General features: G+C 40.3%; 1 protein-coding gene across 1 annotated transcript; it reads right to left on the bottom strand.

Moving 5' to 3' along the window:
* Positions 1 to 1157: 1157 nt before the first annotated feature.
* LOC137881209 (neuroepithelial cell-transforming gene 1 protein-like) lies at positions 1158 to 8387 on the bottom strand. Its single transcript, XM_068723022.1, has 12 exons — positions 8094 to 8387; positions 6456 to 6522; positions 6203 to 6262; positions 5473 to 5580; positions 5194 to 5361; positions 5021 to 5083; positions 4826 to 4922; positions 4197 to 4273; positions 3852 to 4109; positions 3530 to 3700; positions 3254 to 3440; positions 1158 to 2575 (listed from the first exon to the last, which is right to left on the bottom strand). Exons 1-12 carry the CDS (start codon positions 8231 to 8233, stop codon positions 2244 to 2246), a joined length of 1728 nt encoding a protein of 575 aa, XP_068579123.1. The 5' UTR covers positions 8234 to 8387; the 3' UTR covers positions 1158 to 2243.
* Between the last annotated feature and the right edge of the window lie 6143 nt (positions 8388 to 14530).

Here is a 14530-nt window from a genome sequence, read left to right as displayed (position 1 = left end):
AGATATTGTCCTTGTCCACTGAGCTAATGCTTACCAAAAATAACAATCGGGGACAATGGCTAAAGGATGCCAGGTGTTTTTTACATGAACTGATACCTTTTAAACCCTTAAAGACTGCATTTGGCAGCAGTAAATTGTTCATCCTACTTTTGCAGAAAATTCATTTTTGAGGAACATGCTATCTATCAGCAAGGTTGTTGAAAAGCTGTTACTGTTGGTGCCTCACAATGAGCTATACATACTGCAGGTTCAGCAGCTGACACTGTAGGAGAGGCCCTATCAGTCAAATGGTAAGCGATGTGGTGTGCAGCTGGGGTTGTGGCCGGACCAGCAGGCACCAGGAAGAAGAAAAAGAAGGACAGTAGGAAAATAAAACAGCCAGGTAACTCGTGTAAAAGGAAACATTGAAATGCACAGGTTGCTGTGGACATGTTGGTTTAACTTCATGACGCTGATCTTTCTCTAGACACCTGCACCCCCAAATGCAGTCTGGTGAATGTGGTGAATATAATTATCCATCTCTTTTCCTCTGAGAGCTGTTCACAAGCGAGAATTTGCGGTTTGTCTTCTAGGACAGAATTAATTCAAGAGTTAGTTCCTCTTTGTGCATTTCCAGTTTCGGCTCCTCAACTGCTTTTTCAAGTCTGATGAAGTCATATGTGATAAAGTGGATCTCCTTTTCTTATCTGAAGTGCTAGCGTGTCACTCTTGACACATCCAATGTTGATAATCATCGGCTTTACAGCGAGTAGAAACTAAAACACAAGATATCTAGATATAGTTTACTTAAACCTAGTTTTGCGAGTACTTAAAGGCAGCACTGTTAATGCGACTCATTTCATAGCCGCTTCTTCAGTATTCAAAGTCTTTCAGGCCAAAAACCAGCTTGATTGGTATGGAGGGCAGATCATATATCAACAAGTCTGTCCAAGCAGTCAACAGCCTTTGATGATAAGAACTACAGGGAGGAGGTAGAACATGTTTCTGAAAATAAGTAAGAGGTTCTTTTTTTAATGGGTTTCTAATGTCTCTAGACATTATATCAAATGACCTTTACAATGATATCATTCTAAAATGAACAAAACTACATGACTGATGTGTAGGATTTCAAGACATTAAGAGAAAAGGAGGAGCACACTTAAGTTTTTTTTCAGCTTTTGTTTACTTGACAAATGTTGCAACACACTGTTGAATAGCTCTGCCAACAGTAAAAGAAAGCGACTGAGGAGTCATAGTACAACTGAGAGGATGTTTTGGCATTCCAATACCCATACTACCACACTATTTAGTATGCCAGAAAAAGATCTAGCATGACCCCAATACATAGTACGTCAAATGCAGTATGCCAAATATACCAGGCTGTCCGACTGAATCCCGTCACATTTCACACATAAGCAAACCAGCTTTTCTGGTTATTCTGAACCACAATCTTCTACACAGATGATATATGAGCAAGTGGGTAAAAGTTCAAGGTGCAATGTTATGATGAAATAGTATGTCCCAACTGAGTGCATACTGCTTGCAACAGTGCATCAAAAATGTATTTGATTTGGAACACTGTGAATATCTCAGTCTATTACATCAAACTAAATGTTTTATCTTTTTCCATTTAACAACTTTTCTCTGAATTACATTTAGATTTTCCAATAAATGTTTTTCTTTATCATATTCATGATCGGTGTTCTTTTTAATGTTCTGCTCATTATCTTGTATCTCATCTCAAAAATAGACTTCTTCTTCTTCACCCAAAGGCTTCCTGCACTAACAGCTCAGGCCACCACAGTGTCTTAGTTCCTTGATCCCTTATCTTGACACCGATAGCGCTTACATCTACATACATCTTTAATATAGATTAACATTTTGATTGCAGCAAAAAAAGATAAGTGTTGACACTGGAAGGAATGTTGAAACTACACTTGAAGAGCTACAAGTGGTATAAAGCTGTTTAAATGTAAGTACATATAAAACCCTAATTCCACACACAATTAGCAGGAATAAACATACATTTCAGTAACACTGACACATTGTTTTTTTTTGTAAACTAATTACACTTTGTAAAGACTAAAATTTGACAAAACATTTGGACGGAAATGATTGGAAAGACGTTCAGTGCAGCTACAGTGATGAAGTAAAAGCATAAAAACAGTGGTTGCATGAAGATTCACTGACAGACACAAGACAGACCTGGACTCTTGTTGCCTACATGTGTCTGTTTAAGAGGAACCTGCTGCCGGGTTAAATGTCTACACTCCAGTCTCCTTCCTCTTTAGTGAGACTTGTAACTTCTGGTCCAGTCTGGTTTTGGAGAGCGTCTGAGGCCTGAGTTTAGGGCCACAGACAGGCGGGCAGTTCTCGTCTGCCTCCTCGTCAGAGGTGGTGACTGAGATGGTGGAGGAGCGGCGCTTGGCTCTGACAGCTTCTCCCTGCTGAACTCTGGGTGGAGCCCCCTGTTGTTGGGCCATGGCGGTGCGCAGACAGTTGAGCCACTGCTGCTTGTGGTAGACATCGTTGACATGCAGGGTGTGGGACTGGCCGTGGGAGGGATCCAGAGAGCTCACACGGAAAACGTTCTTGGCTGGAGGCACACAGAAAGAAAAGAGATGCAGTCCACTGAACAACAAGCAGCAAAGTGGGATACAAAAATCTAGTACAATGGTACGTCATTCCAAAAACAGTTTATTTCTTGCCATCAGGATTGTGCAGCTATACATATTTTTCCATCTAGTTGTTAGTCCTATTTCTGCATCACACTGTTTAAGAGCACAACTCAGCATTGCAAATTGTATTTAAAGCTTCTCTAGTTAAGGATTGATCATATGATTATGTATAATCTGAAAGAGGTCTCTGGTAGTGATGAACCAACAGGGATTAATCATCTCACTCTATGTAGCATCTTATTTATTTAATCAGACTCACATTCACCAGTTGGCCTAAAACAAGACTGTGAATGAGCAATAATGTTGCTCTGTGTCTACTGAATGTGGCCATACAAGTCAGTTGATGCAGGTTTAACAGTACATTTAAGTCCACATGGTTTTAGAGAAGGAGGCCCATCTTCCTTGACCTTTTGTTTATACATGTTTATGTCTCATCCTTATGATCCTGTGATGTGCATGTGAATGCAGACAGAAAGAAAGCCCTTGAGGCATGTACTTCCTGGGGAAAATGCTCATTTGTTACCCTACTTCCACATTTAGGCAGCAACTAATGATTGTTAGTCTTTAGCCAGCAGGTAGAGCTCAACTCAACCCACCTTTCTCTCCATTGGTGAAAGCCCCTCTGAACGAGCCCCCCATGCGGATCTCTCCATCCTGCAGGTCCTCTAGACCCAAATCCAGAACTGGGATGGGTTGTCGATACACCTGGAAGCAGCTCCTCTCATTCCGGGTCACGGGTCGGGTCAGAACCAACAGCTCACAGAAGAGGAACACATGCAGCCTCTGTGAAGAAACACATTAATATAAAACGATACAACACAGACAAAATGTATGTGGATGGTCATAATAAGGAGAGTAATCCTAATTCTCACCGAGCCACTTTTGTTCCGCAGCTCGCCGTGACAAAGTAGGGTTTTACAGTTATCTATGAGAGGGTCCCGCTGCTTATCATCCAGATACTCCAGTTTGTCTATATAATACTGACACTCAGACTCCCCTTTTCTCACATTGATATCAGACAGAATCTCCTGGATTATAGTGATCTGCATAAATAAATAAAGACCGATCAGTTGGTTATTTGATAAAACACACAAGACATCAGTGAAATAATAGCGTAATACGTTATTTATCAGATATAGCAGCTAAATATAAGAAACACTGTGACTGCAAAGGCATCTAATTTGGATAACATACAGCTCTCTCCAGATTGGGTACGTCTGGGTGATCAGGAGCAGTGTGTTTGAGGATCTCTCGCAGCAGCAGCGGGTATTTCACCAGACGTGATCGAGGGATGTCTAGGAAGCTCCAAAGATCCAGCTTCCTGCTGAAGGGCGACTCCAGGCAGCGCTGCAGGAAGTCCTGGACCCGCCTGTCCTGCTTTTTCTGGTCCAGCAGGGCTTTGGCCGCGAGCTGGTTGCTACAATAGCCTTTGTAAGCGTTCAGACCAGGCAGCTGAAAAGATACAATAAAAGTTACAATCTTTTTGCATGCTGAAATCGATCTGAAGCTAATGTGTGTAAGGTGAACATCAACACACACCCAGTCAATAACGATCTGTCCAATCTGAGCTACTGTTCCATCGGGGCCAGTTCCCTCCGTCAGTTTCATCAGTAAGTCTGCAGATTATTAAAAAAAAAAAGCACAAACAGTCAGAAACACTTCAAGCATCATTTAAGGTTTGGGTAGGCAGTTTATTTTTGGCATCATTTGGCAAAATTGCCCTGCACTGGAGGCAAAACTATTAGAGGGATGGAGAGAAAACATTGCTAATAGTTTAGCTTTCTGCTAACCGTAGCCCTGAGTTGCCGTGAGCTAGCTGCAGCAATGAGCTAGCCGCAGTCAGCTATGGTTAGAAGAAGGCTAAACTATTAGCAACCATTTCTCTCCAATGCTGGTATAGCAACCGTCCCTTTCACCGAAAGGATGTGCATGCACATCTGCATTTGAACAGCCAATAGACACGCCTTATCTCTGAAACGACCTGGCCAAAGTCTCTGGTCACACGATAGATTTTCTAACGCAAGAAAGCAGAGCCAAGCGGATTTCTGCCAGACCACAATTATATGCTGAAAGGTTGTTAAGGAAATGTTGTCCAATGAAGCCCAAAGTAAACTGGCTGCGCCAACTGTAAAGAAGTTTAAGTCCAAGAACATTTGTTGGTAGTTTACCCTCATGTAAGGGGATGTATGCATCCAGGTCCCCGAAAATGTGAGCCAGTTCCTCCTCTGTCATGATGGAGAGTTTTAGCATCGGATCGTGGTATGCCTAATTGTGAGAAAAGCAGCATTGTGAGCACAAAAGAAAGTTCATAAAAAGGGAGCATAAATGTTTATTTGTGTAACATTAAATAAGACTTTTCTAACCTTCCGTGCAAGTTGGAGATCCTCTATGAGATCCTGCTCTCCCCTGTAAAGCTCATGAATGGCCTGAAAAAGAAACACAACAGAACCCAGAGCAGGAGAAGTTATTTTTTTCCTGCCCTCCATGCTTTTAAGGTGACTGTGCTGTAAACTTTAAAAAGACTGAACTGCAGAACCTCTTGTCTCTTGATCTCTTTAGTGGAGAACGTGCTCTTCTGATGGACATCCAGTGTCTCCGACCACAGCGTGCTGTTTCTGCGTTTGGTGGGAGTGGGACCTGCTGCCTTGCTGCTAGCTTTGAGGGACATCCCTGGTGACTTGCTGTCCCCACGTAATGACATTGACTAGAGAGAAGAAAAACAATTATTATTTTATAGTCAAACGCAAATTTTACTCATTTAAATTTTCTACCATGTAAATTTGTGGAGGGAGTGCCACTAGAGTTTGGCATGTACCTGGATGGTCTGACCAAAGCGCCGCACTGCTCCATTCTTTGAAGGAGACATCAAGTTGACGAGGGATGAAACTTTAGCCAGCGGTCGGACACGCTTGTTACTGGGTTCCTGGGAATCAAAGGAAATTAATTGTCTTCAGTTTAACTTGATTGTATTGATGTGTAGATTGTAGTATTGAATACCAAGGCATTGTTAAATACAAGGCAATCACACATTGGGAATAAAACCTTTTGTTCAAAGCCTGATATAAAAAAAGGCTGTTCTGCAGTTGCAGAAATTAGATGACAGATATTCCTTTATTACTTACAAATATGTATTTACTATATTATAAAGCACTGCTTTTGTTTCACTAAGAAACAACTCTAAATCAGGAAATACTATTTCACTCTCAAACACCATAGCTGACTTTTATGCAAGCTTAATGTCATGGTATTAAAATGGACTTGAAAGTTGTTGATGTTGTTTAGAAAAAGGTATTAAACCACTTTGGCAGAGCCAAGAGACTGTGATAATACTGAGGGACAAGGATAGGATTTTCTGTCACCATTATCATCTCCTCAGACAGACACTTGTGCCAGTGAAAGGCGTACTGGGATTATCCTGAGCTCATAACACACAAGCGCACTCATGGCTGTCTGTGGCGAGTACCTGAGTCATGCAGGAGGGATTAAAGTTTGTTGTGAGGACACGTTCGAGGGTGCAACACTAGACTTTCTGCCTTGACTCTCACCTTGAGGTCGAAGCTGGACAGACTGACTGTGTCATCCTCCTTCTCTTTGCGCTTTCTCTTCTGTAGCAACATAAGAATACAAACTGGTTATTATTACAAGTCTGTAACAACATTTTCTGATATAAATGTTAGGATCGCAGCCTAGAAATATTTCCTGAATAAACAGTCACGTATGGCTTTAACAGATCATATGTGCGCAGATGTGAACACTGCAATCTAACATGATGGTGTTGTGTTTTCAACATCAACTCACAAGACTGAAATCCCACGGAGTCCCAGGGGTGAGAAAGGTGAAGGAGCTGCCTCTCTGCAGAGGAGGTCTGCAGGAAATGAGACAAATAAGCGTTGGTCAAACACAATGGTTGTATTGACTTTGTTGCAGAGAGACTGACTACTACTCTGCTGAGGATGTTTTTTTGTCTTCTATTGATAAAAAGACATACGGAATCTGATCATACGTGCAGACAGAGCAGCGTAAATTCACCACAAACAGCAAATCAAGGCAAACAAACACGACAAAAGAGCATTTCAGCTTTGTTAACATGATGAATGCCTTTTTCCTTTTGTGTGCCATTTTTGCTTCAGTCGCTGTTATGTTTAAATTATGTGAAACGCTGTGGATGACGACTGAGGGACGTCAGTAGAACCATATAGGGAGCCGGACTGCTCTCTGCTGCTGCAGGAAAAAAGTCAGTTATGGATAAAACAATGCAGCTACAGAGAGTTACAATATCTTCTTCTTCTTAATGAATGACACCCTGAGGGTGCTGTCAAGGCCAAAGTCAGCTGAACACACTGCTGTAAAACCTACTCCTTCCCTCTGCCCTCCAGTCATGTTGGAAATAACGGAAATATGAGAGTGAAAGATCAGAGGAAAGTGATGAAAAATAATTGGTGAAGTTGCATTCATCTGCAAGCCGTCGGCAAACATCATGTAAATGTGTAGGCAGAGTATTAATAACAAGCTAATAATTATGCAAGTTAAAAGATTATTTAATTTGTTTTGCAGTTTGTAATCAGAAATGACGACATCCTGGGAATGCAGCAATGTATTTGAGTATTTCCTCAACCCTATCTGCAGTATTGAAGAACAAACACAGGTGCAGTACGGGTCTGACTATGCACACATGCCTGTTCAATGACAACTGTTTCTACCATGACATACCTATAATACAGGCAGAGAAATCATGGAAATACCAACTCCACCGAACTGAGGAAATTATATCTGATATTGATGCATCTAACTTACTCTACCATTGATTACAGTGCTGAAAAGATTAGTCAACAGAAAAGTGACTGGTAATCTACCAATGTATCATGCAAGAAAGCCACATTTACAATTCAGCATTTGCTGGTTGCAGCTTTTAAACTGAGCTTTTTTTTCTTTTTCACATCATTGAGTTTGGTCAAAAGATACAAGCATTACGAATACAACTTTTTGGGGATTTCAGAAGTCATGATGGCCATTTTTTCATACTTTATTAATCAACAGATGAATCGATAATACAAATAATAATTAGTTGCAGCCATAATTGATCATATTTCCATTCTTAGTTATAACTGTAGTTTGTATTCATAAGTGATATGTTAACCGGCAGATTGCAAGATGTGGATTTTCTAGCTAAAAACAGCCGTTCATTATGTTATAACGTACATTTCGTTTATATTGCATATTTAGTGCCACCACACGCTGCTTAAGTATCCGAGGTGCACTTGAAGGCATCATGTGCCAGTTACAATAACAGCCCTTCCCTTCACAGTCGGCTAACCAGCGTTAGCTCACAATGTGCTGAAGTCGTATAACGTAACAATCAGAGCTCCAGAATAAATAAATACATCCATAAATAATTAAATATAACGATATCACATATATCTGGCCTGATCTACGTACTTCTTGTTTCTGCGGAGTGTTAGAGGAGACAGCTCCGCGGCGCTCATGACACTGGTGGTGGACGTCCTCGATGACATCCTGCGGAGTTTCTGCTTCTTCTTTCCCCCCGTCCTTCCGCTAACGTCTTCATTTTCTTCCATTTTACAGTACGCTTCGTTTTGAGATCGGTTGTATCGAGGCGTATTGATGGCGTTGCGAACAAAAGACTAAGTCCAGACGCATGAAAACTGGCCCGATGTGTACAAAGAAAGCAGAAGATCGATGACAACAGAGCGCACACACCACGGCGGAAGTTTGAATATGGCGGATTCTTGGATATGGACCAATGAGGAGAGGGCTCAGAGCTCCGTTGCTGTGATACCGTGAGGTGGGAGTGGCCAGTGTGACTAAAAGGACCTTGAATGTAGCATACATACGTCATTTGTTACAAGCGGGAGGATAATGGAAAACAAGCCAACCGTAAAACATATAATAACTTATATATAATAATGATAAAATAAAAAAGGATTGTGTGTGTGTGTGTGTATAATACTTAATAATAATTTCTTTAATCATATTTTCCTGCCCCAAATACGTACAAAAATGTCTGCATTTTTAGCACAGCCAGACCAACAGCTTTTATAATGCAATAATAGTTTGACCTGTATATGGCTGCTATGTTTTTTTTTGTCCAAATGTTATTTATGCATATATTTATCCTCATACTTGCCTGTTTGCTAAATAGCAGCTATATTTTTTTATGTTTGCTTACCATTGTTTTCATTTGATGTTTCACATGTTTGTTTTCTCCTTTGTATATTTAAAGCTACTCGTTCCTTGTACGTGTCAACACAATTCAAATATAATTTGATTCTCATTCTGAGATTTCAGCAGCCATATGCAGTGTGTGTAGTAGATGTAGTAGATGTTCCCATGAAGTGAGGAAAAGAGTAAAATGTCTCATTTGAATATATTGGTGTGTTTGTGGGCCGAGACAGGGAAGTAAATATGATGAAGATTCATGTTATCATATAAATATTATATCAGGATGCCTGCGTGTAAATTCATCTCATGCATATTGCATTTTATATATACTCTACAACTCCATCTCCATTTCAGTATAAAGGCCATGTAAGTAAAATACTGGATGAAAACTATGATGTCACTAATTCCCTACAAATTCCATGGCTTTTTATTAAACATATCATCTCAAGGTAAAACTGCTGACACGCAATACATAATTTTGTTACCTCCAAATGAGGATCAGGATTGATGGTTACTCAGAGAGCCCATTTGACCGTATCCTTCGACCGACCGCCCGTCAAACAGGTCACGGTGAACCCCTCAGTGCTGTCCTTCATGAGCACAACATCACCTTAAGGTGTCCATCCATTCCACTTTAATCAACATACCTGTCAGTCACATGAAATGCGGTGCTAGATGTGACTGCTAAGATGTCCTCATGAAGTCAGGGTGACACAATAAGACTGTAGCATGGAAATAGAATATTTTATTTCTATGTATTGAACAGAAACCATAACATTTGTAGTTGTGCATTTTTAGTTGAATGGGATAAACAGAATCTAACAAACACATGGATCTATGAAACAATCTCACCTCAAGGTCCATGCAGTAGCTGTTGTGGGGTCGGATCCACTTTCAAGAGTATTAAATCAAATTAATTAAATATATATTTTTATTTAGCATTCAGACATACCCTAACCTTCATACTGAAAGATGAATAAGGACCATTCAGTAGCTGTTCCGAGGCTTTCAGTACAATTAATCTTACCTTGTAAACCATCGGGGACAACTCCATGACAACTGGGCAAACTGTGTGATCAAAAGCTCAAAAACTAAATAGACTTGTGGAAAAAGATGAAACTTTCACTCTCAACATTTTATACATTATTCATTTGCTCCATTAAATACATTAAAGGGGTGACGAGGCTTTCAAAAAAAATGTTAAGTGATTAAATGAGACAGATGCTTTAAATCCAGACATTCACTTGATTTCAGCTGAATCTAGAAAACCTTGAGTGCTCATAAAGAAATAAAGTCGCCTATTTCATCTGTGACAGTTACTGTGAGATATGTCTGTGTTCATTTGCATGTCATGGAGGAGCATTCTCACTCTGCCTTCTTCCAGCAACGAAGAGCGAATCCTCAGCCGTCCATGTGAAAACAGCCTCTATGTTTCCATCTGATGGAAGAATCGTGGTAATGTGCTTTTATAGAAACGCCCGGAACAAATCAAAATGAAAAAAAAGAGAAAATACAGGCAGAGAGCACGCATCGCCACACTGTTGGCGATCATTGAGAGGGATTCTTTTTGTATGAGTCTACACAGTTTATTTCAGGAAAATCATACCCATTTGTCTTTAAACAAAGCTAATTGTTTCAGAATTTATCAATGAATGTGGTTTCATGATAAAAGTAAGTTTGAGTCAGACACAGAGGGGGGAAAAAAAGAGTTAACAAGAAGCAGGAGAGCAGCTGTGACCAGTTAGTGAATGAACAGTAATTTATACAAATCTGGCCTACTTCGTGGAATTATAAAAACATCTCATATTTCAGTGTATGAATGTACAGCGTCTGTACATGCTGATGATCCACCTCCCAGAACACTGATTTCATATGGTGCTAGAGACTGGATACAAACATCTACGTCACCAAATGAAATCAGTTTCTGAGTGCAGTCCTCTGGTTTTATAGACAGTGCATTGTGCTTGAGATATGTAATACAAGACATGTTGGATACAGAAGAAGAGATCTCTGATATTGTGTCACATGGACTGGTCAACCTCCTGCTGCAAAGTGGATGCAGATGTAGGTCAAAAGTGTTGTTTGAGGAAGGAGGCTGCCCTGTGTTTGCTCCTCTTGCTGCACGATGGCCCATTCTACAAACCAACAGCAGAGGGTGTGGTTGCATGGAAAGCCAGAGCCAAACCAGTGACCCAGTGGAAGAATATTTAAAGTGAACCTCATGAAGTTCAAAGGGATATTTTTGTAGAGACCAGCTTGGAGGGAACCCCCCTCGTGTATCCTGGTACTCCACCTAAAGAGACCAAACTCACACAAACATACATTATAGTAAAAACAATCATATATAGTTTCTATTGTACACCAGGATACTTCTGGGGGAAAAGTCATTTTTGCTTGAGATGACATTTTAGCATCGGTAAGAGTGTTTCTGAAGGAATAATTTGTCGTTTTGGGAAATTTCTAACTTTTTTCTAACAAGCAACTTTCTTGCTTAATATAATATGAGAAGATTGATACCACTCTCATGGTTTAAGCTTCACATGAAGCTACAGCAAGCAGCTACTTAGCCTAAAAGATGGCATACATTCTTTTAAAAATAAACTTCTGTCTTCACAGGAATCTACTCAGTTAGGTTAATGCAACAACACTTCTTAGGTTTAGGAAAAGATCTTTGTTTGGGTTAAAATAACCACAGAAGTGCCATAACTACGTTATGCAAGCTACGTGAAAAATAAATCTTAATAAACTCTTTCACATGGGGAACGAACTGTGGTCTCCTGGCTAAAAGGTCGCTTGTTGTTGGATCCATCCAAATCCACTCCTGGTCTTTATACCCCCTTGTTCATGATTACATGGATAACATACTAAATCATTTTGTGGGATATCAACGTATTATGGCTCATTGCTAGTTTGTTAGTTAGCTTAACTTAGCATAAAGACTGGAAGCAGGTGGAAACTGGAAGCCTGGTTCTGTCTGAAGGTAACACTCACTGTGTTAATTAATGAGTTTTGGACAGAGCCAAGCTAGCTGTGTCTTCCTGTAGCCAATCTTAATGCTAAGCTAAACTAACAAACTATTGGCTGTAGCTTCCTGTTGAACAGACACAAATAAGAGTGGTATTGATCTTCTCCTCTGATTCTGGGAAAAAAAGTGAACAAGCTTGTTTCAGAAGGTGCTGGAAAAACCAGCAAACTGAATTGATGGAGAAGCAGGATGGACGCCTCAATGCTCCTCTCATGTCATGTCCGGGAAATACATCAGTCATCATCTTACAAGGACAAATCCTCCATTCAGGTAAGCCATATAGGGTTAAACAGGTGTCAAATAAAGTGTTATGACATTACTGGTGAATATAAAGAAGAAACTGCAGCAGGAAGAAGCGAGAAGTGGACACAAATGCATTATAGTCTGAGCTATAGAAATTCTGTTGACATTAAATGTGCAACATAAAGGTACCAGGTCTAGCAGGTCTAATAATAATGCTATGACTCATGTCTGTTTCCAGATGGCTTCATTTGAACAGGAGCTGAAGGGGGTGAAGGTTTATCTTATGACACACTGTTCATCACACCTCCTCTTCCCCTTCCTTCCCACCACGTTCATGGGCCAAATCCCATCTAAATAAACATAAAAATGACATGCAGTGACAAAAAAATAAAGATAAATCATGTGCCCATTCAGGAAGGAAGGTTTGTCGCAGTGCAATCTTTGCCACGTCACACCAAAACAACCCTGGATGAGTTAAGTGAGAGGAAATTAAACTCTAACTTCCTCTGGGTTTGATGGCAAATGCTCTGCATTACCAAACTGGCACCATGACTGAGCCACAATTAAATGAGAGAGGCCTCAAGGGGTTTCCGAAGAAACTGTAGTCATCAATTTATCTCTCATCACTCCAAATATTTTTGCCTGGAGTCATCAAGCGTCCAAGAATTCAGAGACTCAGGAGTGAGTCAGTTGAAGAGTCACGGAGGAAGATATGTGTGCAACATAACGATCCTCTGAGCTCTTCCTGAAGGTGGTGTGTCTCTCGTTGCATCTTCATACTCGTATCGCACTGAATGCTCCTCAGCATGCTTCAGTGAGTTCAAGGCTAGGGCGAGCAGAGCAATTATGCTTCATGGCGGAAGGAATAACCACTATGAATATGTGCAATCATGTGCTCGTGAGGCAGCGAGATGAGGAAGGAAGGAATGAATCTAGTGGAAAGGTCTCCTATTCATCATGACATAAACATGGAGGCTTGTGGACCCAAGTAAAGGAACATTGATATTCAGGTTCCTGAAGTATTTATTGAAGAATTTGAGCAGTTTCAAGTTCAGCAGGTGAGGGGAACCTGAGTCAGCCAGACCTTTGGGTGACTTAAAACAATTATTTGAAGCATTTACCCTCCAAGACAGCACTTAATGTTTTGCAGCAAAGCAGAAAAAATTACTGCTGGACCATGCTGAGATGATTTACTTCCAAAAAAAAGTATTGCTATTGTGACATGCAGACACATACTAACGTCATCATAGAAGTCCTGCTTCCTTCAGTATAAAGAAAGAGTTCAACATTTTGGGAAATACACTTATTTTCTTTATTGCCGAGAGTTATGTAAAAAGTTTGATACCGCTCTCACGTCTGTAAGTATGAAGATATGGTGAACAGCTGGTTAGCATAATGACTGGAAACAGCAGGTAGCCTGGCTGTCTCTGAAGCTCTCGATCTTCTCTTGTTTGTTTAATCCGTACAAAACCAAATTATGTTGTGGTTTTAGTGAGCTTTAAAGGTGCTGGTAGGTCGATTATGTTTTGGACAGAGCCAGGCTAGCTGTTTCCCCCTGTTTCCAGGCTTTATGCTAAGCTAAGCTAACCGGCTGCTGGCTGTAGCTTCATGAAATGGACAGTGGTATAAGTGGTATCTCAACAAGGAAGCAAATACTTCTTTAAAGGAAGAGTGAATCTACAGGACGCTGTTACGATCAGAAACCCAACCCAAACTGTCTTTCACTACAGGACAATAAACTAAAGTCAGTCACCTCCTTGTCCACATAGTCTATGCTGTCAACACTCAAACTGAGATGTGCGTCGTGTGCTGACATAACTTTACTTAAAGCAATCAACCTTGTGACAGATGAGTCATAGAAAATATTTCCTGGGCTTTTGAAGAGGCAGCGTCAGACACATCTCCTGTTCAAGATATCATACACCTGTCTCGGCACGGTGATGGTTATGTATGAAGACAAGTGCATAAAAGAAGCAGAAACTGAATTACTTATGTCAAAATATGGAAATAAATGTAATTCTATTTTATATTGGAGGATGAGTAGGAGTCTGCTTTAAATTAGTCTGGCCTTGGTTGAGAACAGTGCAGACAAACAAAGATTTTATCACGCAGGATATAAATGACAGAATGAGGTTTTTAGGGAATGTATATTACAGCTATATATATATATATATATATATATATATATATATATATATATATATATATATATATACCTGCACCAATGTAGGACAGGATCCAGGAGTGGTCATCTGATAGACACATATGCAACACTTGTATATTAGAGTGAAAATAAAGACTGTACGGACACACATATACCCACGATGATTTAGTATAAAGGAAGGATGTTAAGCCTTGAAAAATCCATCTCACAGACTCACCAAGTGGCATCACATTTGTCTGTGAGTGCAGAGTGACAGAGAGA

Source organism: Cebidichthys violaceus, unplaced genomic scaffold (assembly GCF_023349555.1).
Source record: "Cebidichthys violaceus isolate CVI_PGR_0920_01 unplaced genomic scaffold, fCebVio1.0.p SCAF_3, whole genome shotgun sequence".
NCBI classification, from domain to species: domain Eukaryota; kingdom Metazoa; phylum Chordata; class Actinopteri; order Perciformes; family Stichaeidae; genus Cebidichthys; species Cebidichthys violaceus.
The sequence above is the reverse complement of the archived record's forward strand: the minus strand, read 5'-3'. Positions and strand labels throughout refer to the sequence as shown.

What these genes read in the sequence shown, in the direction of transcription:
- LOC137881209 (XM_068723022.1), bottom strand. Translation starts at nt 8,233, where the DNA reads ATGGAAGAAAATGAAGACGTTAGCGGAAGGACGGGGGGAAAGAAGAAG. An exon ending in AAGAGATCAAGAGACAAGAG is followed by an intron (nt 5,084 to 5,193) that starts GTTCTGCAGTTC and finishes TTTCTTTTTCAG; the next exon opens with GCCATTCATGAGCTTTACAG. An exon ending in TGCGGAACAAAAGTGGCTCG is followed by an intron (nt 3,441 to 3,529) that starts GTGAGAATTAGG and finishes GTTTCTTCACAG; the next exon opens with AGGCTGCATGTGTTCCTCTT.